The following is a 24173-nucleotide window of genomic DNA, read 5'->3' on the forward strand; positions in this document are numbered from 1 at the left end:
CATTGGCAATTTTCCTCAGCAGAGCCCAGACCAAACTATCATGGACATAAAACAAGAATTGAAATAGAAACATGTATTCTCAACAACTATAAAATCTTCTCTTGCTCTTCAATTTTCCAGAAAAGTACTTTACTTCCGAAAACTCTTTCATACGTTCTTCACTACTAGCCATAATGTGTCACTGTCTATGTACTCATGTGAGACAATATGGATTCTGAAACTGCTGAAAATGTAGCTCCTATTAAAAAGGATGAAAACAGTGAATTTACCATCTAGTATAAATGAATCTTACCACCTAAGATGCTATCACTCAGTAGTCCAGGGAAATTGATTCCAGAAGGGATTTCTAGTCGATCTGTTTCTCCTAGTTTTCCTCCTCTGTTTTGAGTTTTCTAATCATACCCCTTCCTATTTGCTAGCATCTGTACCTAAAGATGCTGGCTTCCCAGATGACTCAGTGGGTAAAGAATCTGCCTGCAATGTAAGAGACACAGGAGACTCGAGTTCAATCCCTGAGTAGGGAAGATTCCCTGGAGGAGGTCATGCCAACCTACTCCAGTATTCTTGCCTGGGAAATCCCATGGATGAGGAGCCTGGCAAGCTACAGTCCATGGGGTCACAAAGAGCTGGACACAACTGAAGTGACTGAGCATGCACACATAGACCTGAAGCTGAGTTTAACTGGGTAACTGCAGTTTTTCAGTTCAGCAGATATTATGAGCCAAATGGTCTGCACCATCATTTGGGATTTTCCTCAACACATAGCAGCTAACCTCAATAACCACGTTCTACAAGTCAGGAGCAGTTAGTGGAGACTTATCAGCATTCAGAAACTCAAACACCTCCTCCCTGTGGAAAGTGTCTTACTTCTTGGGTTAAAGCTAGGATCAGATGGGCCAAAGAGTCCATTTGTCATCATGTTTGAATATACATTCTCATATACAACATGTTTTAAATCTACCTTTAAACTGTTTTATCCATATTATTCTTTCTTCTCATGATAAAACACTGAATGAAGGACTCAAGTGAAAACTTGATATATTCTGGAATTGTGCAAAAGAGGCACTTAAGTAGTCATCATTTTGAATAAAATTTGTTTGTGTACATAAAGATGTATTTTAAGAAATAGTGATCAAGGAATCAGAAATTTTTTATAATGTATATAAAGATAATGTTTATGGATAGCTTAAGTTGAGTTCTGTTCCCTATAATGATGCTAAAATGGGTATTTCCTTTGTATTTACAAATTATGATCCTTTTTTGTCTTTATTAGTTTGAATTTCATTATTTACAACATTTGACCACAATAAATATTTCTATAAGCCCAGAAAGAAAAAAATAACAAGGAGTTTCATTAATACAATGCAAATTCTGTAGAATCCATATTATATAAATGGTTTTGGCCCCTCATAGCAGATTCCATGGGCAACTCTGATATTGTTTGTAGACTTCTGTATGTGTCTCTGTATTTTGCTGAGGAGATAGTCCTCATTAGAACCTCAGGAGTGAAAGAAAGTATCTGAGATAGTTTTTCTACCTCTAACTAGAGAACGTGATCAAAAGTATCTCTTTGATTATGCATAAATTAAAACTAATTCTATTGAAACTTTCTTCTATAAAGTAGTGCTTACCAAAGAACAAGTTTCCAGGAAGGAAAAGATGCACAGACAATTGGTAAAAATTCAGAGTACCAGTAAGGATCCCAGCGAAAGCTGCTACCTTGCTTTATTTCCCTTAATGTGGAAAAAGTTATTATCCACAGAAGTCTTATGTTATATTCTGTGGTTGATCATCAAAACAAGGATGGAATAAACAAGATTCTTCACTATTTCATCACTGGTCTGAGCCTTGCTCAAAATGTATTAAAAGGAAATATATCCGTCATACTATTACTGGATAATTCAATTAGGCCAATGTTCTGTGAATGCGGAATAATGAAATTTACTATGTTGACTAATTAGCCAATCAGATTTCTCTCATTTGCTAAGGCAATGGATTGACTAAAATGTGACCATAAACAAAATAGATTTTATTAGGCATAATCTGCTTTGTAAACAAATGAAATTAATTCTTTGCCTGACCGAAAGCTTTGAAAATGAAAGACCAAAATTGAACACATGCTTCCAATCTTGGTTCTGTTACTAAGATGACACTGAATATAAAAGTTACTATTTAACTTCCCCTCAAGTATTTCATACTTGAGACTAAATGACTCTTAGAAATATGTTCATCAACAGATGGGAGCCACTTATGGCCTCATAAACTCCGAAGCAAGTGAAATTATCTCAGCAAAATGGAAAGATTACAAGAAAGCTTCATCTGCTGATCTCCGAGATGATTCATGTGTTGCATATTGGCTCAATGGTGCAATGAATATTGACAGATAATCACCCCTATTCATACAAGAGAAATCCTAAAGAAACGAATGCTTGTGATGTGTGTTTTTCATCAATCTGTAAGCAGTTTCCACACATACCCTGCATTTAGAGCAGTACTAAATATGATGGAGGATGTAGAGGGAAGGATCAGCAGAGAGCCTGTTCTAAAGGGAAGTTATGTCTTGAAAGAGAAGACGAACACACCATCAATGCTGCACAGAGAGTGTATTATTACTACCTTGCTTATTGACTACACAATGTAGGCAGTGTGAGAGTTTGGTGAAGTCAACAAGCCATGAAAAGTGGCCAGGGAAGAATGGGGGAGAATCTTGAAAGCCAACGTTTCTCAGGTTTGATTCAGCAGAAAATATAATGTGATGAAACTGAAAATTTTGGAGTTGAGAAAATTAGGAAAATCAATGCAGGATCTTGAAACTACATCCTGTATTTTTCTTTTGACTCCATCGCCTCTGATAGCAGCTACCAACCTTTCTCCAAGCTACTCTTCTTCCACTCTGCAGCCTCCGTCCATTCTCCACTTGGCCAGCAGACTGAGCTTCATACACTGTCCATCACAACATGTTATCCTCCTATCTAAAACTTCCAGTGGCTCATAGTACATCTCTGATAAAATTCTACTTCCTTTCCATGACCTGGATCCTAAATTCTCCTTGACCTGGTGCTCCTATGGCATGTGGTCCTGCACTCCTCTTTGATGTTATCTTGTGTTCTTGAGCCCTGAATTTAAAAACATACTTATTTATTTATTTATTTTTGTCTGAGCTGGGTCTTTGTCGCTGCACAGGCTTATCTCCAGTTGTGGCAAGGGGGGCTACGCTCTAATTGCAGTGTGAGGGCTGCTTGTTGTGGTGGCTTCTCTTGTTGCGGGAGCACAGGCTCCAAGGGGCGCAGGCTTCAGTAGCTGCAGCATGTGGGTTCAGTAGTTGTGGCTCCTGGGCTCTAGAGCACAAGCTCAATAGTTGTGGCATATGCGCTCAGCTGCTCCTCGGCATATGGGATCTTCCCGGACCAGGGATCGAACCCCGGTCTCCTGCACTGGTGGGGCGGATTCTTTCCCACTGAGCCACCAGGGAAGCCTGGACCCTTCTCACTTACACGAAAACCATGCTGGCCCACCTCTGTCCCTCTGCCTGACCAGGCTCGTTCCTATTTGGAAGACTTTTGCCCTCACTGACCCTGCCTGCAATGCTCGACTCCCAGATCCGGGGTTTCTTCTTGGTATTCAGATCTCAGCTTGAGTGGCTTCTCCACAAATAGATCTAGACCCTAGAGCCCTAGTTCATGGGGTCTCCCCACTCTCCTGCCACTCACGCTCTACCACATCTCTGTTTCAGTCTTTATTTTACTTCACGCATATCATCATCAAAACTTTTGTACATTTATCTGTTCATTATCTGCCTTCACTCACAAGAATATAAGTATCCTGAGAACAGGACCCTTGTCAAAGTTGTCTGGTCCTCTGTCCCCAGTGCCATTAAACAGGGCACATATTAAATGATTATAATAAGCATTCATCAAATGAATGCATCACTTAATTCTGCCAGCAGGCTACGCCAATAGTCTGGGTGTGGGGGGATCGGGGGGAATGTGTCTAAGGTAAAGAATCTGCCTGCCAGTGCAAGAGACACAGGAGACACAGATTTGATCCCTGGGTTAGAATGAACCCTTGGAGGAGGAAATGGCAACCCACTCCAGTATTCTTGCCTGGGAAATCCCATGGACAGAGAAGCCTGGTGGGCCACAGTCCATGGGGTTGCGAAGAGTTGGACATGAATGAGCACATACGCACAAGTGATATACTGATAGTGAGGATGAACAGTTTAGAGAAAAAATGAATATTTGGTGTCTGGGAGTGGGAAGCAAATTGACAATCTGAGATAGGGATTAATGCAAGGTCCCCAGGGTTACTGCAGGAAGATGATTCTCTTGGCAGAAACAAAAGTTGTGGCTAAAAGTCACATTTAATGAATATATACCACATGGAAGATCACTTCTCAGCCTTTTGTCTAAGATTGTGTACATGGCAAGCATTGTGTATTTGTTCCATTTATTTTTCATGACTCCATAAAATCAGCATCATTGTCTCTTTTACTCTGGGGAGGTTGAGTCAACTACCCCAGATTGATTGGTTAGCTGTCCTATTCCAGTGAGTGAGGTTGATTTGGTAGAAAGTACTGGTTTAAGGTCAACTGAAAGTTACCAGTAAAGCATGAGTAGGATGAAAATTTACTAAGTCTGGTCTCCCTCCCGTTTCACAAGTTGTCTGGCTGAAGGGCTGTGAAATGTGTGTCTCACAACCTACCTTGGCACTCAGGGGTTTTGAGCAAAGTGCTCTGAGCCCCTGTGGTCCTCCATGGTTATCTTTCTCATTTTGTAACCACGCGGGGCTGGGAGCTGGAAATACCTTAAAGAAGACACCCAACAGGAAAGTAATTGGATGTAGGTAAGAGATGAGATCAGTAGAGCAGAATGATAGCAGTTACCTTGCAGACCACCCCGGAGGGCGATAGGACCCCCAGGAAATTAACCAAAATGCAATACACAAAACTTTCTGGTTTCTGTCTTTGGGGCCAATCATCTAATAAATTATTAACCTAGAACATGGAAACTAGACTTTGCTGAAAATGAGTTCTATGTTGGGGTCCGGAGGAGAGACAGTCCTGCTGATGGGTCTGGGGAGGTAGAAGATGCTGAGATTCAACACTCAGGCATCCCCTTACTCATGGCAAGAAGTGGACATTTATCCCCAACGTATAAATCCTAATGGAGACGGCCTCATAGAGCAAGTGTCTCAATAAAAACCCATGGGGACCAGGTTCACGTGTCACTGGGAGTCTATCAGGATTTAAAAGATACTTTCTGTTTTCCTCCTTTCATTCCTGATCCAGGCACACAGCTCAGCAGTGCCCATGTGTTATGTGTTTTCCCAGACTTACAGTCACTGAAATGCAATAATATAAAATAAGTTTGCTTGAAAAGGCCACCAGGGATGGAGTGAAGACGTAACCCCTCCAAAACCATCAAGCCTGGATAGGTGTGTCTAACAGAAGTGTAGAAGCAGGAGAGGAAATAAAGATGCTGTAAAGATAAGGAGCTTCGTTCTGAGACATAAAAGCTAAGCAGATGATCACTGTCTCTGTGTACTTTATGCAGCATAACAGGAAACCCAAAGTCCAGGCAGCATCATGGTTACATCATGGTTTTCTAGAAGCAAGATCCCAGGACCCGCTCAACCATGCTAATTATTTGGGACTGTCCAGTAGAGCATCAGTTCTTGGTACCCAACTTATCTAATTCAAATTGGAGAAGAGAAGCAATCAAAGGCTTGGCAATGTCCACTGTCCAGTCTATTTGAAGCTGACATAGATACATCTGGCCACCTCAGGGTAGCTCAGTACAAAAGATAATATTCACTTGGACCTCAGAGCAAGGAAATTCCATCATCTTCTAAATAAAGATGTGGTGGCACCAAGAGTCTTGTGGGGTAAACATGTGCTGTATGATGACAAACACAAGAGTCAGACAAACCTGGATTTTAACCTTAGCTAGAGGAGTTGCCAGCTGTCAGATACTGAGTAAGTTTCATGGGAATGTGCACATAACCTCCTGACAGAGTTGGGGTGAGGATGCACTTGTTTGAGCAGCACTTGACACAGGTGAAGCCCTCCAACAATATTCATCCCCAAACCACCACCCCCCCACCCATCCTTTCCCTTGGTCCAGCAGGTCTGCTTTAACTAAAGGAGACTGGGGCTCTCATAGTCCCCCTGCCACTTGGTATAAATACATCCTTCCTCGCTCAGGAGGGAGCATGGTCTGGACCTAGGAATCTCAATATATGAGTCTCAGGTAGTGCAAGAGAGCCTTCCCATGGGTCTGATAACTGGTCCAGAAGTGAGTGATGCTCATCCATCCACTTTCATCCTGTTACAGTATTGGCTATAGTCTAGTTGTTAGTGGCTACAGTTATGGGAGGGCCCAAGAAAATCCCCAGTGTGAAGCCTGAGACCTCCTTCCTCCTGCCGTGAGCAATATTCTCTGGCTTGGGGAATAACAGAGTTAATAGACTGTGATATTGTTTCTGAACAAGGTATGTCAACATGTGTTTATTCCTTCCAAGGAACAGATTATAGAATCATACCAAGGGGAGGGAGGCAATGATGCGGTGTCTGAAGGACCTTTAGAGAATTATGCTCGCCTGTTTGCTTGATGAGAGCGGTGTCTCTGTAAGTAGATTAGGCAGAATCTTGTCCCTCAGTGTCTCCATATAAGAGGAGTGTGGTAGGACATCATCACCAGTCCTGCTGGTGTCACTGCTACTTTGCCAGTGGGCATTGCTGTCCCAGGCGCTCAAGTGATTCTGTAATGGGTGGAGAAGAAACAGTTCCCCGGGTAAATGCTGCTTCCCGGGTCTGGGACTGTGCCTAAAGAAAGGAGCGGGAAGGCTTGGACTGTCCCCAGTTCCCCCTCCCCACGTCTCCGTTGGAACAGTTGCAGTTACCAAGGCTGGGCTGTAGGGGGCAGGAGCCCCTCCGTGATCCTCGCAGTCCAGCAGAAGCTCATTTTGTACCAGCTCTTGGAGGATGAGGTATTCCGGACGGAAAGCTCCCAGTCTCAGACTAAATGATGGGGACCAGTGCCGCTCACACCTGGCCTTGAGAAGAAAGGGACACCAAAGGAGTTGGCTATGGCCATTGATACGTTGTAGCAGCCATTTCAGTGACATCTTGAATCAAATTGTCATATTCAGGAGAAACTACGTCTTTTGGAAACCCCCTAAAAAGCTTCAAATTTAATCATTAATGAAATAATATTCATAAAATGGTGATAAAGTTTATCTTAATACCTGAAGAGATCAGGGCTTCCCCAGTGGCACAGTAGTAAAGAATACGGCTGCCAATGCTGGCGACTCGGGTTCCATCCCTGAGTAAGGAAGATCTCCTGGAGTAGAAAATGGCAACCCACTTCAGTATTCTTGCCTGGAGAATTCCATGGACAGAGGAGCTTGGAGGGATACACTCCTTGAGGTTGCGAAGAATCGGAAACGACTGAGCTTGCACCTATGCACCACGCGTGGAGAGCTAAGACCATCCATACCGCTGTCCACTGGATCAGATAGATCATCACTTTGTTTTGTCCGTCCTTTGTTCACTCTGACCCCCTCCTAGGGTAACCCACTCTATCCTCTTGTTTCTCTGTCCTGCTGTGCTGTGAGTTATGGCTTACAGTCTTCCTTTGCATTCTTTCTCAGCCTGAAATCCTGAAAAGAAATCCCTCTTGGCACACCCCCAGATTCCCCCCGGCCAGATCCGGTGCCGCAGGCCACCTCTGTTTCTAGCACAGGGCCCAGGCAGCCCACAGTACCACCAAAGGGTGAGTCGCCCACTCTGGACTGAGAGGCTTGGAGCCGGCTTTGAAGAGGCATCCCTGAGTAAAGCTGAGCTGTCAAATATTGCCCACGACTAAGCCAGAGAGGGGCGTGTGTGGCGCTCAGAGATGCTGACATGGACAAATCTGATCTGGGTCTGGCAGATGCTTAGCCAAATAGGACAAATGGAATGTGTCCTGCCAGAGTCACTGCTGCTTTCACAGTCGGCGTGGCTGTTCCCAGGGCTCACGTAGCTTCGGACTAGTCGGCAGCGGATGGCAAGCAAACAGGGCCTTGGCCATACACTGCTTCCTGGGATGGGCTCTTACCTGTGCTAAAGCCCTGTGTGCCTTAAACAGGTTCAGTGAAGAGGCTCCTTTCTTCAACTGAAGAGCGGAAGTGGAAGATTCTCATGGCAGTAGGGGGTGGTGTGTGCTACGGGTCTGCACATAGCAGGCACTTGGTAAACAGCCGACCCTGTGATCATCTCTGCCTCTCTATCTAGGAAATACTTTCAAAGCCCGTACGTTCAGCTAGCACCTCCACCAGCCAACACTTCCCAAATCTGTACTCCCAGCTTTAGAGTCCTGATACTGACAGATTTCCCAAGGCACCTCCAACTCCAGAGGTCTGAACTTGAAGATAGTTTAAGTACCCCCCACCCCCCACCCCACCTCCCCAGCCTTCTGTGTCCTCTCTCTGGGAGATGGGAATCCGTTCTTTCTACTTCCTTCACTGCCACTCTCCCAGTCTGATCAAACTCCTAAATTGGCCCCAAATAATTCCCACTCCTTCATTTTGACCCCATTGTTTTAGTTCTTCTCCTAAGAATTCCTGATGGACAGTCTCAGTTGTCTTCTAGATGATCCCCTTTCTCCAGGCATGCCTCCTTGCCACTGCTGTTTATAGAATGTTCATTCTAAATCCCTGCCGTCAAAAATCCCTGTCACCTACATGGCAAAGTCTAGACTCTGTATGGGCCCAAGGCCTTCCTGGAGTGAATCCAACCCTCTTGCCTCTCCTCTTATCTGAATCTGGTCCCCCAAGAGTCCCACTGATGATACCTCCCATCCTGGCTGGTCCACCTGTCAGCTTCCCAGTCATCCTCCTAGACTCTCAGGCATCCACCTCCTCTGTGAAATTTGCCCCACAAAACATCTCTTGAGAAAAATTAAGTACTATTCTCTTTGTTCCCCAAATACCCTATGCATCCTTTCATTATGGCAATTGTCACAATTTTTTCACAAACTGCTTTTTTTAATTAACCCAGTTAAACTTTGGCTTCCTCACAGGGCTATGAATTTTATCTCCTTCATCCATTTCTACAATGCCAAGAACAACATATCACAGACGTTCAATGTGTATCAAATGAATGATCAAAATCCTTGAGCACATAGTTTCCATCAGCCTCACAATAGCAGATAAAGTATTGCAGAACTGAAACTCATGATAGCATAAAGTCAATGTAAGTTAGTTGCCTGAAAAACGGGAAGTACAGGAATGATATTGCTTTTGCTTCCATTGAATCAAAACACATGTTTATGCAAAATACTATTCCAGATACTTATGGCAATAATACAGATTTATAAGAATGTACTCTGTATAACTTTATGTGAAAGCCTGGATGAGAGGGGAGAGTTTGGGGAGAGAATGGATACATGTATTGTATGGCTGAGTCGCCAGCACCTGAAACTCTCATGGCATTGTTAATCAACTACACTCCAATATAGAATAAGAAGTTTCAAAAAGACAAAGGAAGGCAAAAGCAGTTCCTGTGGCTGATTCACGTTGTTATATGGCAGAAACCAACACAATACTGTGAAGCAATTACCCTCCAATTAAAAATAAAATTTTTAAAAAAGCAGTTCAATCACAGAATGTCCATATAGTCAAGAAAATGATTTAGAAAATGTAATATGAAAAATCTAAAAAAAAAAAAAAAAAAGAAAGAGGCTAGTGGGAATGTTGTGCAAACAGAAAGGAGAGCAACAACAAAAAAATATTAGACTGTACTCTGATCTTTAATAAACTTAAAATAAATTGGAAAGTGAGTCACCTAAATAACCAACTATAACAACCAAATAGAGTAAAACACAAAGTGCTAAGCAGAGGACCCGACACCCAACATGAGCAGACTTGTCTTAGTACCCTGCAGTCACATTTCTGCTCTCCCAGCCTCCAACAGCTTCCTGCTGGAGCCTTTGCCACTGTGGCAATATATTAATTAAATGTGTAATTATTTGATTTTTTTCCTATAAGGATATCAGCTCCATGGGGGCAAGGACCACATTTGTCTTTACCACTGCGTCACTGTCATCTAGCACAGTGCCTAATGTATAGTAGGGGCTTCTTGACTTTGAGGAGAAAAGAGGAAGAGCAATTAATTTAAATGTTGAAGATCAGAGAAGACTTCAGAGGGGAGGTACAGTAGACCTTAAAAATTAAGAACAGTGAGGCTTTCCCATTTACTGCAGAGTTCATGTATATTCCACAATTTTTGTTCCACTTCTTTTAATACTCTTTTTTTCATCTGTGGTTACATGTCTTTCACAGCTGATTTTGCAGTAATATCCACTTTTTAAAGGCACACTTGGAAAACCATAGCTTTTTGCAAAAGTTTGCAATTTAGCTGTATCTGAAAAGAGTTTCTCCAGTGAGAAAATAGAATCTCAGTGTAGGCTAGAATAAAGTTATTTTCCTTACAGGTGGTACAGGCTAAGTGCTGAAGTTGTTTCAAAGAGAGTGGAATCCCTCACTGGAGACCTGGGTGGTTTTAATGAGGAAAGTGGACTTTATATCAACTTAGGAGATTTGGAAAGTCCGAAGAAAGGGGGAGAGCATGGATAGGGGTTCCTGAAAGACTGACAGAAGCAAGTAAAGGACAGAATACATCAGGAAACTAGTACAGCCCCTATGGAGAACAGTGTGGAGATTCCTTAAAAAACTGGAAATAGAACTGCAATGTGTCCCAGCAATCAATCCCACTCTTGGGCATACACACCGAGGAAACTAGATCTGAAAGAGACACGTGCACCCCAGTGTTCATCGCAGCACTGTTTATAATAGCCAGGACATGGAAGCAATCTAGATGCCCATCAGCAGACAAATGAATAAGGAAGCTGTGGTACATATACACCATGGAATATTACTCAGCCGTTAAAAAGAATTCATTTGAATCAGTTCTAATGAGATGGATGAAACTGGAGCCCATTATACAGAGTGAAGTAAGCCAGAAAGAAAAAAAGACCAATACAGTATACTAATGCATATATATGGAATTTAAAAAGATGGTAATGATAACCCTATATGCAAAACAGAAAAAGAGACACAGATGTACAGAACAGAATTTTGGACTCTGTGGGAGAAGGTGAGGATGGGATGTTCTGAGAGAATAGCATTGAAACAAGTATACTATCAAGGGTGAAACAGATCACCAGCCCAGGCTGGATGCATGAGACAAGTGCTCAGGGCTGGTGCACTGGGAAGACCCAGAGGGATGGGATGGGGAGGGAGGCCGGAGGGGGGATCGGGAAGGGGAACAGATGTAAATCCATGGCTGATTCATGTCAATGTATGGCAAAACCCACTACAATATTGTAAAGTAATTAGCCTCCAACCAATAAAAATAAATGAAAAAAAAAAAGCGAAAAATAAAAAGCTAAAAAAAAATTTTTTTTTAAAATAAATAAATACATCAGGAAAGGAGCAGAACACAAAGTGACCGGAGCTCCATGGTGACAGGCTGCCAACACCAACTAAGGAAACAAGACTTTAGTTTATGTGTTGTTGTGTGCTCAGTCACTCAGTTATGTGTGATTCTTTTGCAACCCCGTGGACTGTAGCCCACCAGGCTCCTCTGTGCCTGAGATTTCCCAAACAGAATACTAGAGTGGGTTTCCATTTCCTACTCCATATCTGTAGTTGAGGCAGTTCCAAATTTTAAGGGATGAAAATAAAATATTTTAAGAAGACTAATCTGGCAGTAATTTTCAGGAAGACTAATTAGGAGGCTACTAAAGAATATCTCCAATTAAGAAATAATGAGTACAAGAGAAAAGTTTTTTTGAAAGACTTTGTGAGATGTAAATTAACCAGTTTACTTTCTGATTGTCAAAGCATCTCTCAGATTCTGTCAGTGGAGACCAGAATGTACTAGAACCATTTCAGAAATAGAAGATAGTGCAGGAGGAGCTAATTTTGGGAGAACAGGATAAGTTTGACTTTATATGCATTTGCGTTAGGGACAGTCTGAACCAAGTGCCCTGAAGGAAAATGGGAATGTAAGTTTACTCTTATTATTACTATTACTGTTGTTATTATCACCATCATGATGGAAATTCATTGGTTTAAGCCTCCAATTTAAAATTTCATTAACCTTGGAACTTCCTTGTGGTCCAGTGGTTAAGAATCTACCTTCTAATGCAGGGTACTTGGGTTCAGTCTCTGGTTGGGGAATTAGAATCCCAATTGCTTCAGGGAAACTAAGCCTGCAAACCACAATGAAGACCCAGTGTAGCCAAAAAAAAAAAAAAAATGCTATTAACCTTGCTATTAGTAGTCCAAACCCCTCAGTCTTTGCTGTGATTTAAAAGAAAGTAGAGTGAGGCCGGGCAGGGGTGGGTGGGGAGAGGAGGGATATCACAAGATCCTAGTAATTGTTTTTATAAAGGTGAGTGATGTTGAAATGAGGAGTCGCTGGGAGAGGGTCTCATGTCCATTCACCCAGAAGCCTCATGGGGTGCCTAGAGTGAAACCTTTGTTCATACCTTGATTTGATCAGACCTGAGGAAACAGATTGATACTCAGTAAACCAATAGGAGACTGAAGTCAAATTTATAAACAGTGAAATTTTCCCTTGTGCGGTGATCTCCCCAGCCAAACTGGTGATTGGAAAGTGTCTGGAGAAATATGGACCTCCAGCAAAGGGACGTGGATATCTGTGAAGGGTATTTCAGCTGGTCCACGTTAGGGCCGACATGACACTGCCTACAGCAGAGCATTTACCTCTGCTTACTGAAATATTCATGTCCAGCATATTTGGGGGTCTCTCTCTCCTGAATGGTATGAGATGAGCTCTTTTTTTTTTCTTTTCACCTTTCACTGCTATGCTCCAGTTCAGTGGACTCCAAATGCCATTATTGCTTGTGTTGGGCTTCTCAAGTGGCACGACTGGTAAAGAACCCACCTGCCAATCCAGAAGACTGTAAGAGACAAGGGTTTGATCCCTGGGTTGGAAAGATCCCCTGGAGGAGGGCATGGCAACCCAGTCTAGTATGCTTGCCTGGAGAATCCCATGGAGATAGGAGATGGGCAGGCTACAATCCATAGGGTCACATGGAATTGGAAATGACTGACGTGAGTTAGCACACAAGCACGCCTATAGAGTAAATTAGAGTCAAGAGCCGCCTCCCCAGATTCTGTTTCAGGGCGTCCGCAGTGAGGCCAGGGAGCCCGGACAGCTGGCCAGCCTCCAAGAGTTCCCAGGCAGTACTGAGTGACTTTGAGCCAGTCTGATCTGGCGGGCAGGTGAGGGTCCCGCCGCCACACCTACTTTAGCATGAGCAGCTCTACCTGGACCTCTTGTATTTGTTTTCTCTTCTGCCAAAAATTTGTTTAAATACAGATTTTGGCCCCTTAACAAGAATCAGTCAATTATTTATCTAAGCTAACCTTGATCTTCTGATTAGCTCTGGTTTTCTTCGACAAGGTCATAAGATGACTCCTTAGAAGCCCATTGTTAAATTATAATCACATTTACTCATTCAACAGTTATTTATTGGTCATCATCTATGCAACAGGTAACATGCTAGATACCAGTGATCCAACAAAGAACAAGAAAGATGAGACCTCTGCAGTCATATTCTAGGGCAAGAGAGGTGGATGGGGTGGAAAGAGCATGGGAGTAAGTAAAATCATTTCATGTTGTGATAAGTAGTATGAGAAAAATAAGCAGGGTTCAATGGGAGAAAATCTCAGAGGGGAACATAAATTAAACAAAGTGTACAAGGAACACCTCCCTACAGAGGTGACTTCTGAGAGTCACCAGGCGTGCTAGCTGCTAAGAGCTTGAATAAGATAGTGACAGGTGGTCATAGAATTGCAGAACTGGAAGCCCTGATGAACTAACTGGATGGTTAGATGCCAGGGCTCAGAGATGTGATGGAGGTGGTGCAAACTCTGGCAATAGCAAGGTCCATGTAAAATGGAGACACTTCTGTGAAAGGCGAGTTGGTCAAGGAGCAGAGAGTCTGTGGGGTGTTGGAGTCACTACACATGATGACAGAGCAGAGATGAAGAAGCAGAGTCTGAGCCTGGAGCTGAAGTCTTCAGTGCATGAAGTGGAAAGGTCAGTGGGAAAAGCAGATGACCAGATGGGGAGAGGAAAGAGGGATGGAGCAGGACCCAGGTGCTTCCCAGAAGCAGGAGGGCAGGCTGGGGGGCGTGTCCTGGAAGCTGCAGGGAAAGACAAGCAAACAGCTCCCCATCTTCTGGCCTGAGGGTCAGACAAGTGGCATAAAGAAGTGAAGTTTCATCTGCTTGAAAAAGTGCAAGAGTCATCAGAAAAAGTCATGGGAAGTAAATATTACAGAAGTCCCTGGAGAATAAAGGGAAATCTGATGCCCACAAGCAGAAGGTCCAGAGGGTGATCAGAGGGCTGATTTCATTTTTGTTTTTGTTAATGGGGCAGGGAGAGAATTAATTGGGCCATCTGTAGACACAAATTACAGCCTGGATAATAATGGACAACTGGGGAGCCTTGAAATTCACTGGGTCACTGGGATAAAATACTATTACAATGATGATGACTATTCAAACAATAACAAGAGCAATTATTGCTTGTCGTTGGAGTTGAAGAAGTAGCAGCAGAAATGTAGCAGCAGTTTGATCTCAGGGCTATGCTCATTACTTCCCATGCCACCGTGAATGACCCTGTGATCTTTCAGACTGTTACCAAAAGTGGGGACGGACTGCTCGCTACTCAAATGCCATTAAAGAGGCCAGGCTGATGGAAAGGAAAGTTTGCTTCATTTTGGATGCTGGGAACAGGGACTAGGGGTGGGCAGGTGACTGTCCAAAGGCTGACTGCCCCCTCCAAGACAGTCAGGTGGCAAGAGTTTTATAGATGGGAGGGGGGGGGTGGTACATGCAGAAACAGCATAGTTGGCTCTAACAGTCGTCTTGAAATTGGTCATCGATGGTCTGACCATCAATGGTTTGATGGAAATGGTTTGACCACCATTGACTGTTTTAGGTACAGTTAATCTTCAGCTCCAGGGTCGGTTTGCTTCCGTTTCCTTGAGGCCACTTCTCAGAATTGTGGCAGCTTATGTCATGGCTGCAGTCTGGTCATCGTGTGATCAACTTCTCCCACCTGCCGGGGGTGTCAGTATCTACAAGACGGCTCACAGATTACGGCTCACAGATATTATCCGTAGCCATTGAAAGTGAAAGTCGCTCAGTCATGTCCGACTCTTTGCAACCCCATGCACTGTACAGTCCATGGAATTCTCCAGGCCAGAATACTGGAGTGGGTAGCCTTTCCCTTCTCCAGGGGATCTTCCCAATCCAGGGATCAACCCCAGGTCTCCTACATTGCAGGCGGATTCTTTACCAGCTGAGCCACAAGGGAAGCCCAAGAATACTGGAGTGGGTAGCCTATCCCTTCTCCAGCAGATCTTCCTGACCCAGGAATCAAACCAGGGTCTCCTGCATTGCAGAAGGATTCTTTACCACCTGAGCTATCAGGGAAGCCCAAATGATACTTCTAGTTCCCATACCAGGAGTTGAACCTGGGCCACCCGGGTAGCCCTTGAGAAGGATCTAAAAATCCTTGACTTTGCTTACTGACTAAACTACTATTACTTGGTCACCTTTGACTGTTTTCCTTTCCTTCTTCATGTTCTTACTTCCCTGATTAAACTTACTTGTTGGCAAAAATTTTTTCCACAAAAGGCCAGCAGAGGACATGGGAGGCAAGGACCATGGGGTCCTGCTCCGTTTCAAAAACCTCAAGTCAACTTTTATATTATAGTGAAAACTTTGTGGACTCCAAGTTGTTGGTCAGGGTAAAGAGGGACTCAAAGCTTTCAGGCCACCTTGGCAGTCTCTGAGAAGATAGCAGGCAAATGCCTTTAGAGTTGAAACCCCAGATAGTTGGCTCAGTGGGGCGGTGGATCTTGGCAACTGTTTTATGGGGTTACATAAGTTGGTGTATGGTGGCTAGGGCTTACTCAGTCAACCTTCTTCCACCAAAAGGAAGCCTCTCTTCTTGAAGCTCAGCCAATGGAAGGACTGTGATGCCTGGAGGTGGCTCCCATACACTCTGCTCTTTTGCTCAATTTGCTAGAAAATTCCTAATCATCCTTGAAGACCTAATCCGCCAAGTCATACATTCCTTCCTCCATGTAACAAATAATTACTAGAGAATATAGACTGTTCTCAACCCTGAGAACAAAATGGTAAATCCATCTGTATCAGTAGCTATCTCCCTCTAGGTGTATATACACATCTCTGCTAGGAAGCTTTCCCCTAGGCGGGTAATCCCATGCTTTAGTCCCCCAACACATCATTTTTTTCATTCATCTTTCTAATACCCTGCTGACAACCCCACGTGTATAGCTTCAGTTCAGTCTCCTCAGCCATCCTTTTCTAGTTCAAGTGAGATCATGTTACTTCTTTGCTCAGAACTCTCCAAAGCCTCTGTAGTTTACCCAGGGTAAAAGTCAAGGTTCTTAAAATTTTTGTCACTAGAGGAAGCCACCTTGTAAACCCTGTCTCCCGACTTCCTTTATCAAGTCACTTCTGAGAGTTGTCAGAAGGATATGTTCAGATGAAGAACAGATGGTAAGTGAGCTGAACCATCCCACCAAGAGAACTAAATTCTTATCCTACTTTTGATACAGTTTTGTATCACAGGACATCAAGTAGACATTTCTGGATTCCCTAGTCTTTCTTCACTTAGGAAAGAGGGAAGGTCTCATACATGAATGAAACTGTATGATACTATGAAATTATTGTGATAAATGAATTTTAGAAAAATAAAACATTTTCCAAGGGGAAAAAATCATATATCAGTTTTTGCAAGTGCCAGAAAACTGAAGTGGCCATTAGACTTTTTTAATTGGCCTTGCTACAATTTTAGGTTATAATTTATGACTCTGAAATATTATGCACATTATAGAATGCCCCCCCAAAAAAACAACAAAAGTCTCAATTCAAATACAGCTACATTTTGTATCTACATTCAGATGCACTAAGTCAATGCTTGAAGGTCACACACTCTTCAATAGCTCAAGAATCATTGACCTACAGAATGATGGAGTTATATTTTATTGCATTACAGGCAAAGTTAAGATAGAAAATTCAGGGCTTTTTCCTTTCTATCTTGTGTATACTTTTCTTGCATTTTGTAAGATTGTAGGGGGTTTCTCTGGTGGCTCAGCAGTAAAGGATCCATCTGCAATGCAGGAGACACAAAGAGATGCAGGTTTGATCCCTTGGTCAGGAAGATCCCCTGGAGGAAGAAATGGCAACCCACTCCAGTATTCTTGCCTGAAGAATCCATGGATAGAGGAGCCTGGCAGGCTTCAGTCCTTAGGGTCACAAAGAGCTCGGCACAACAAAAGTAACTGAAGATGCACACATGCACAAGATTATATAATTGACAGCCACAGATGCAAAGATGGTACAAAAATAATAACAAACTTACTGTGACCATAGATTCAAATCAATAATCAGTAGTTTGGGGACTTCCCTGGTGATCCAGTGGTTAAGCATTCACTGTGCAATGCAGAGGATGCAGGTTCAATCCCCAGTCAGGGAACTAAGATCTCACATGCCACGGGGCAACTAAATCCATGCTGCAACGCCTGAGCCTGCATGATGGAACAAAGGTCACATGTACTGCAACTAAAATCTGACACAGCCAAATAAATAAATTCTAAAAAACAACTAGTAGTTTTATCCCAATAATATACAGATAATTTTGCATGAGAATATCTGTTAAAGTAATATACCACATGAACATTAAATGGATAACATAACAACAACCCAATTACATATACTGTACAATGTGAAGCTTCAGTTCAAAGTTCCTGGATACCATTTTTCCTTGTTACATTTTCTGTGAAGAAGCCTATGAACCACATGTTCTGCATGCTTTGCTAAATTGTTTTGGCAGCTTACATGAAATATGACCCCCTGGATAGCATTTTAAAACAATTGTGTTAAGCTCCTTATCAATATACCCACATTTGTGAATGTTCTTTCAACATTTCCCATTCTCTATTTTAACAGAACCCCAAGTCCCACATGTTCGAGGATCCCAAGCATAAACCGGAAAATCTACTCAACTCCAAGAGACCTACTAGGGTCTTCACGGAGACCAACCACTCCCAAGGAGAGGCTCCAGCTTTGCGCAGGAACCCAGGGTCACCAACAATTCAGTTGATTGAAAAACAGCAAGGGACGAAGATCCTTTTCAGGAAGTCCAGCGAAACGAATTGGTCGGTGGACATTCGCCCTTTAAATAAAAGCTTAGTCACAGACAGCAAATGGAAGAGAATTGATGCAACTCAAGAGAAACGTAGGTCTTTCCTTCGGGAATTTTGCAAGAAATACAGTGGGGTGAGTCGTCCTCAATCCCACGTTTTTCACATGGTCTCCAGGATCTACGTAGAAGATAAACACAAGATCTTATATTGTGAAGTACCCAAGGCTGGCTGCTCCAACTGGAAGCGAATTCTGATGGTGCTCAACGGCTTGGCCCCCTCTGCGGACAACATCTCCCATGATGCTGTTCACTACGGGAAGCACTTGAAAAAGCTTGACAGCTTTGACTTAAAAGGGATTTATAGTCGTTTAAACACCTACACCAAAGCTGTGTTTGTTCGTGATCCCATGGAAAGATTAGTGTCAGCATTTAGGGACAAATTTGAACACCCCAATAGTTATTACCATCCAGTATTTGGAAAGGCAATTATAAAGAAATATCGGCCGAATGCCTGTGAAGAAGCATTAAATAATGGATCTGGAGTCAAATTCAAAGAGTTCATCCATTATTTGCTGGACTCACACCGTCCTGTAGGAATGGACATTCACTGGGAAAAGGTCAGCAAACTCTGCTATCCCTGTTTGATCCACTATGATTTTGTAGGGAAATTTGAAACTTTGGAAGAAGACGCCAATTACTTTTTACAGCTGATCGGAGCTCCAAAAGAACTGAAATTTCCCAACTTTAAAGACAGGCACTCTTCTGATAAAAGAACCAATGCTCAGGTGGTGGGACAATATTTAAAGGATCTGACTAGAACTGAGAGACAGTTAATCTATGACTTTTATTACTTGGACTATTTGATGTTTAATTACACAACTCCATTTTTGTAGTTTGCTTTCTTTTTCTAAAACTCTGTATTGACTTTATGCCGATGGCCTCAAATCAGCTAGCTGTAACTTTCCTATAATTCTCTGTATGAAAAAAATTTAACTAAGTGCAGTTGTCTTGATTGAATGAAGATTTTTACCAAATATTATGAAACCAATTGGCACAAAGTTATAGGAAAATTACCTAACAGAGACATGTAAACAACTTCAGTTATTCTAGAATGTTTGGGAAAGAGCTGCTTTTGCATTGTGGATTATATTATAGAAGCAATAACCCAGCCAGCTGCTACATAAGCTACAACCGCCTCTTTCAAGGGTAGGAAAAATGATCAAAAATAGCATGAGTCTCTGTCTCCATCCTGGAATCTGTTGTCTAAAGCGCATGGAGATAATTTTAGCAGTCTGTGGCATATGAATCAAACATTGGATAGTTTTCTTACACCCCTGGAAATGTTTCCATCAACTGTAATGATAAATCAATTCTGAAATGGCATTTTGGACCTGAATGTTTTACTTTAGATTGGAAGGCATTATGTGATTTACAATATGAGAATATAACAGAAAAACCAGATGAGGCAATGGCTTTTTATATTCGACAGCCAATAAAAAATGCACAACATGCTAAGATCAAAGCAACAAAAGCAACCTTCCACTTCCAGAAAAACTTAAGGGAATTGATTCCATTTTCTTTTGAGCCCTGTTGCAGAGACAAAATGAATGTCATCACTAAAGGTCTTCCCTTTTGAAGCCCAAGATAGAGAAGTTTAAGCTTCATCAGATACAAATGTGCTCCTCATTCTGGTTTAATTGGGTAGAGGGGAAATTGTTTCAGGATGGAATAATCATCAAAAATAAAAGTTGCCACTCTGAAAATAGATCTCAAATGATAACAAAATTTTATAAGAATAGTATCAAAAACAAAAGTTGCCGCTCTGAATATAGACCTCAAACAATAACAATGTTTTATAAGAATACTACTTGAATCAAAGCATCATGTGCATAGCTTTAGATGGAAATGCTCTCTAAGAATAGTTTTGTCTAATTATTCAGCTTGGGAGTGATTTTTTAAAAACTAATATACCACTTCAAAGATAGATTACATTCTAGAGAATAAACAGGAGAGCCCCTAGAAATGTTGTTTTTAATAGGCTTCTGCATAAACAAAATAAGTTATTTTTCTTTTCAAGTTTATTCTCTACTAACAGAATCAAATACTGTTGTATTCATATAGTCAGAGTCTTAGGAAAATAGGACTGTGTATCACCCCTATGAAAAGTTGTAATGCATTTTGGAAATTTTTTCCAAGAGACCCTAAATTGGTAGATGCCCTTGGATGGGAAATTTAATTGGCTGACAGTTACACAGAGTTAAGCAAACCACACCTTCAAACCCTGTTCAAACACTTTTCTTGAATGCATTCCTCTCCTCCAACTATCTTTTTTTCTTGTCAGTAAATATTGAGCAATGTCTCTCCAAGAAAGGGAGGTATTAATATTTGAATATTAATAGACCAACATAGCTACACTCATGCTTATTTCATTTTGACTTTCCATTTCATGGCTGAGTTTTCATGAATTGATTCCCTCTTAACACTCGCGTGCCCCATTCCATCTGTCTCCTGAGGAGAGGGGAACTGCAATGGGCCGCCAGATCATAAGTACTAAACCTTCTAAAACCCAACTTTTACTACTTTTCCACTCCATTTACTCTTGCCTCTAAACCATGCACTTAAGCTGTGCTCTCTGTCTTTGAGGAGTTTTACTTGAGTCATCTAAACGGTATCATTTAGCTTTTGCTATACTGTGTAGAGAGGATTCCCAGTCACTTAGCGACATTGAGCTTAGCTTTTTATGGAGGAAAAGAGCGAAAGAACAGAAAATATGCCAAGGAGCCTAACATTTTATGCCTAAACTACACAAAACTTGTTTTACATGGGATCTTGATATAAAGGGGAGAGGCAGTTTTCTCAAAGTTACTCTTGAAACCATATAAAGAACAAACAAAAATCCTTTCTGTTCATAACTTGGAAAGAAGAAGGTGGAAACAAGGATCCTGTCTCTCTTATTAGCATCTCTGATGCACTTGAAACTATGGAATATACTCTGTATATATACACAATCATATAATATACATATGCAATCATATATATATGCACATTTGACATTGGTGATAGAGCAGAGGGGTGAGAGGAAGAAAATGATACACAGTGCTCTCTGTCAAAGCTCTTCTGAGAATTCCCTAGTGGTCCAGTGGTTAGGACACCATGCTTCCACTGCAGGGGACCTGGGTTCAATCCCTGGTAGGGAGCTGGATCCCACATGCCAAGAAGTGTGTCAAAAAAAAAAGCTGTTCTCTATCTTAGGCTGTAAAAGTTCCTTTCCTGACCCTTTCTATAGAGCTTCTGTAACCATTAGAGGCCCTGTAGACATTCTTTCTTCAGTGGACTCTCTGATGCCAGCTGGCATCTTGTGTGGTTGAGTTCCAGGGGCCATGTGTGTTATTATGAAGGAAGAACATTTTTATGTACCTGTTCTTCCTTCTAAATGATGTCTTTTTGTGTTAGGGTCAAAGAAGCTGCCATAATCCTGGATTCCTTGGGATTTTAAGTACACTTCCCCTTTTGTGTTTGCATGCGTGTTAGTTGCTCAGTTGTGTCTGACTCTTTGTGATCCCATAGTCTGCAGCCCATGAGACTCCTCTGTCCATGGGATTTTCCAGGCAAGAATACTGGAGTGGGTAGCCATTCCTTTCTCCAGGGGATCTTTCCAACCCAGGGATCAAACCCGGGTCTCCTGCATTGTGTTTGAATTCTTTACCAACTGAGCCATCAGGGAAGCCCCATTTCCCATTTATCTCCCCTGAATTACTCTATTTCTCAGACCAGCTTACGTTCACCTTTGTCATTTCTGCCTGTGTGCAAATGCCAAATGTGAGCATCGCTGCTCCATTGGACACTCACCATTTCTTGGATGTAGTTTCCTACAGGCAAGTGACCAAATCTGGACTCATCTTCCAGATGTCCAATGTTCCTATTTAAACATTAGCATGCTTTAGGTGTAATTGTTAGTCCTCTAATTAAACCCTAAGGATCTTATTTATTTTCATAGGCAGCAGTAACCTGTTATTCTCCTGTCTAGAATTACTCTTAGGGTAACAAGTGGGCAATTACACCCAGAATCACAGTTATTTAACCTGGTAAACTACCTATGGATGGGCATTATTGATGTGACTGTGCCCAGAAACTGCCACCAACTTCAATGGAGATGTATACACAGGATACCCAACATTCTGACACCTAACTTGTTATTGAACTTCACAGTTTATAACTATCCAGCAATTCAAGAACTACTTGTACATCATTTATAATTACAGAGTGCAAAAAAAGACTGTTACACTTTTTCATGAATAATTATTCTTCAAAAAGGTGTTATCTCCCAAACACTGTGTATTAGTGTTTAGCTGCAGGGGATTTATAAACAGACACAGAGAATTTTTGAATACTAGATTTCTCTTTGAAAAGATCACTTGCTGAATTAGTAGAAGTTGGAATTAGTAGGCTGGGTTATGGTAAACATCTCCTTACTCTGAATGCTCATCTGGCCCCTTGGGGCATCTTTCAAACTCTAGGTCTTATAGACTATGGAGAAGCAGAAATTTTTGCCCCTGGCTAACATCCCTAAAGTGTTCTGATATTTGAAGAATGATTGACAAAGGCATTTAATGGTAGATACGTAGCGCTAGTGGTAAAGAACCCACCTAACCAATGCAGGAGACTCAGAGTTCAGTCCCTTGGTCGGGAAGATTTCCTGGAGGAGGACATGGCTACCCACTCCAGTCTTCTTGAGAATCGAATGGACAGAGGAGCCTGGCAGACTATAGTTCATAGGGTCACAAAGAATCAGACACAACTGAAGTGACTTAGCATGCATGCAACCACCTCAGACCAGGGCTAACGTAATTAAGCCTACTGTTCTGGTCATACCGTTAGGGTCTCAATCTTAATCATAATCATTAATAATAATAATCATAGCTAATAGTTATTCAATACTTAAGTGCTTTTCATGCATTAACTTAATCTCCGCAGTCAATCTAAGCTGTGCTGGGCTTAGTCGCTCAGTCGTGTCTGACTCTTTGCAACCCCATGGACTAGCCCGCCAGGCTCCTCTGTTCAGGGGGATTCTCCAGGCAAGAATGCTAGAGTGTGTTGCCATACCCTCCTCCAGGGGATCTTCCCAGCCCAGTGGTCAAACCCAGGTCTTCCACCTTGCAGGCAGATTCTTTACCATCTTTGCCACCAGGGAAGCCCAAGAATATTGGAGTGGGTAGCCTATCCCTTCTCCAGGGGAACTTCCTGACCCAGGAATCAAACCAGGGTCTCCTGCATTGCATGCAGGTTCTTTACCAGCTGAGCTACCTATCTAGATAGGTGTTATATGCACCCCATTCCCATATATAATAAAGGAAACTAAAATAGGGTATGCTTTAAAGAGGCATGACTGGTAATTAGGTGGGGTGATAGAATGATTCCAACCAGAAAATACCACTACCATTCTTCTTAAAATAATAGACAGGAAGTCTCCTACATACAAGGCTTCAAGTGTGAATTTTCAAAAATCCAAACATGCGTTCTATCAACATCAGGCATGAGTGAAATTGCAGTTTGCCCTCCATCTCCTGTTGCTGACGATCCTTCAGCTCTGCCATCTCTCACCTCCTCACTCTCCTCCCGTCAGTAACTCTTCTTGCCTGTTCACTCCATGCCAGCCCCTGTATGCCAGCTGCTGTACTGTACTACTGCACTTTTCAAGGTACTATACTGTAAGGTTAAAAATGTTTTATTTTTGTGTCTGTGTTTCATGTATTATTTATGTGAAAAGTATTATAAACCTGTTATAGTATAGTACTATGTAGCCGATTATGTTCTCTTACCTATATTCAGAACAGCCAAAGGCAAGAAATAATTATTGGCACCCAGAAACTTTTTTGACATTTCAGATCAGCTTATTTCTTTATTCCTGCTAAGT

General features: G+C 42.1%; 1 protein-coding gene across 1 annotated transcript in view; it reads left to right on the top strand.

Moving 5' to 3' along the window:
* The window catches only part of CHST9 (carbohydrate sulfotransferase 9), a 151502-nt gene extending 131895 nt beyond the window's left edge, over positions 1-19607 (top strand). The window contains exon 4 of the mRNA XM_065935139.1: positions 18064-19607. Coding sequence (XP_065791211.1) covers positions 18064-19152 — 1089 coding nt within the window. The 3' untranslated portion in view covers positions 19153-19607. The remainder of the gene's footprint in view (positions 1-18063) is intronic.
* Positions 19608-24173: the final 4566 nt, after the last annotated feature.

Source organism: Muntiacus reevesi, chromosome 4 (assembly GCF_963930625.1).
Source record: "Muntiacus reevesi chromosome 4, mMunRee1.1, whole genome shotgun sequence".
Classification (NCBI taxonomy): domain Eukaryota; kingdom Metazoa; phylum Chordata; class Mammalia; order Artiodactyla; family Cervidae; genus Muntiacus; species Muntiacus reevesi.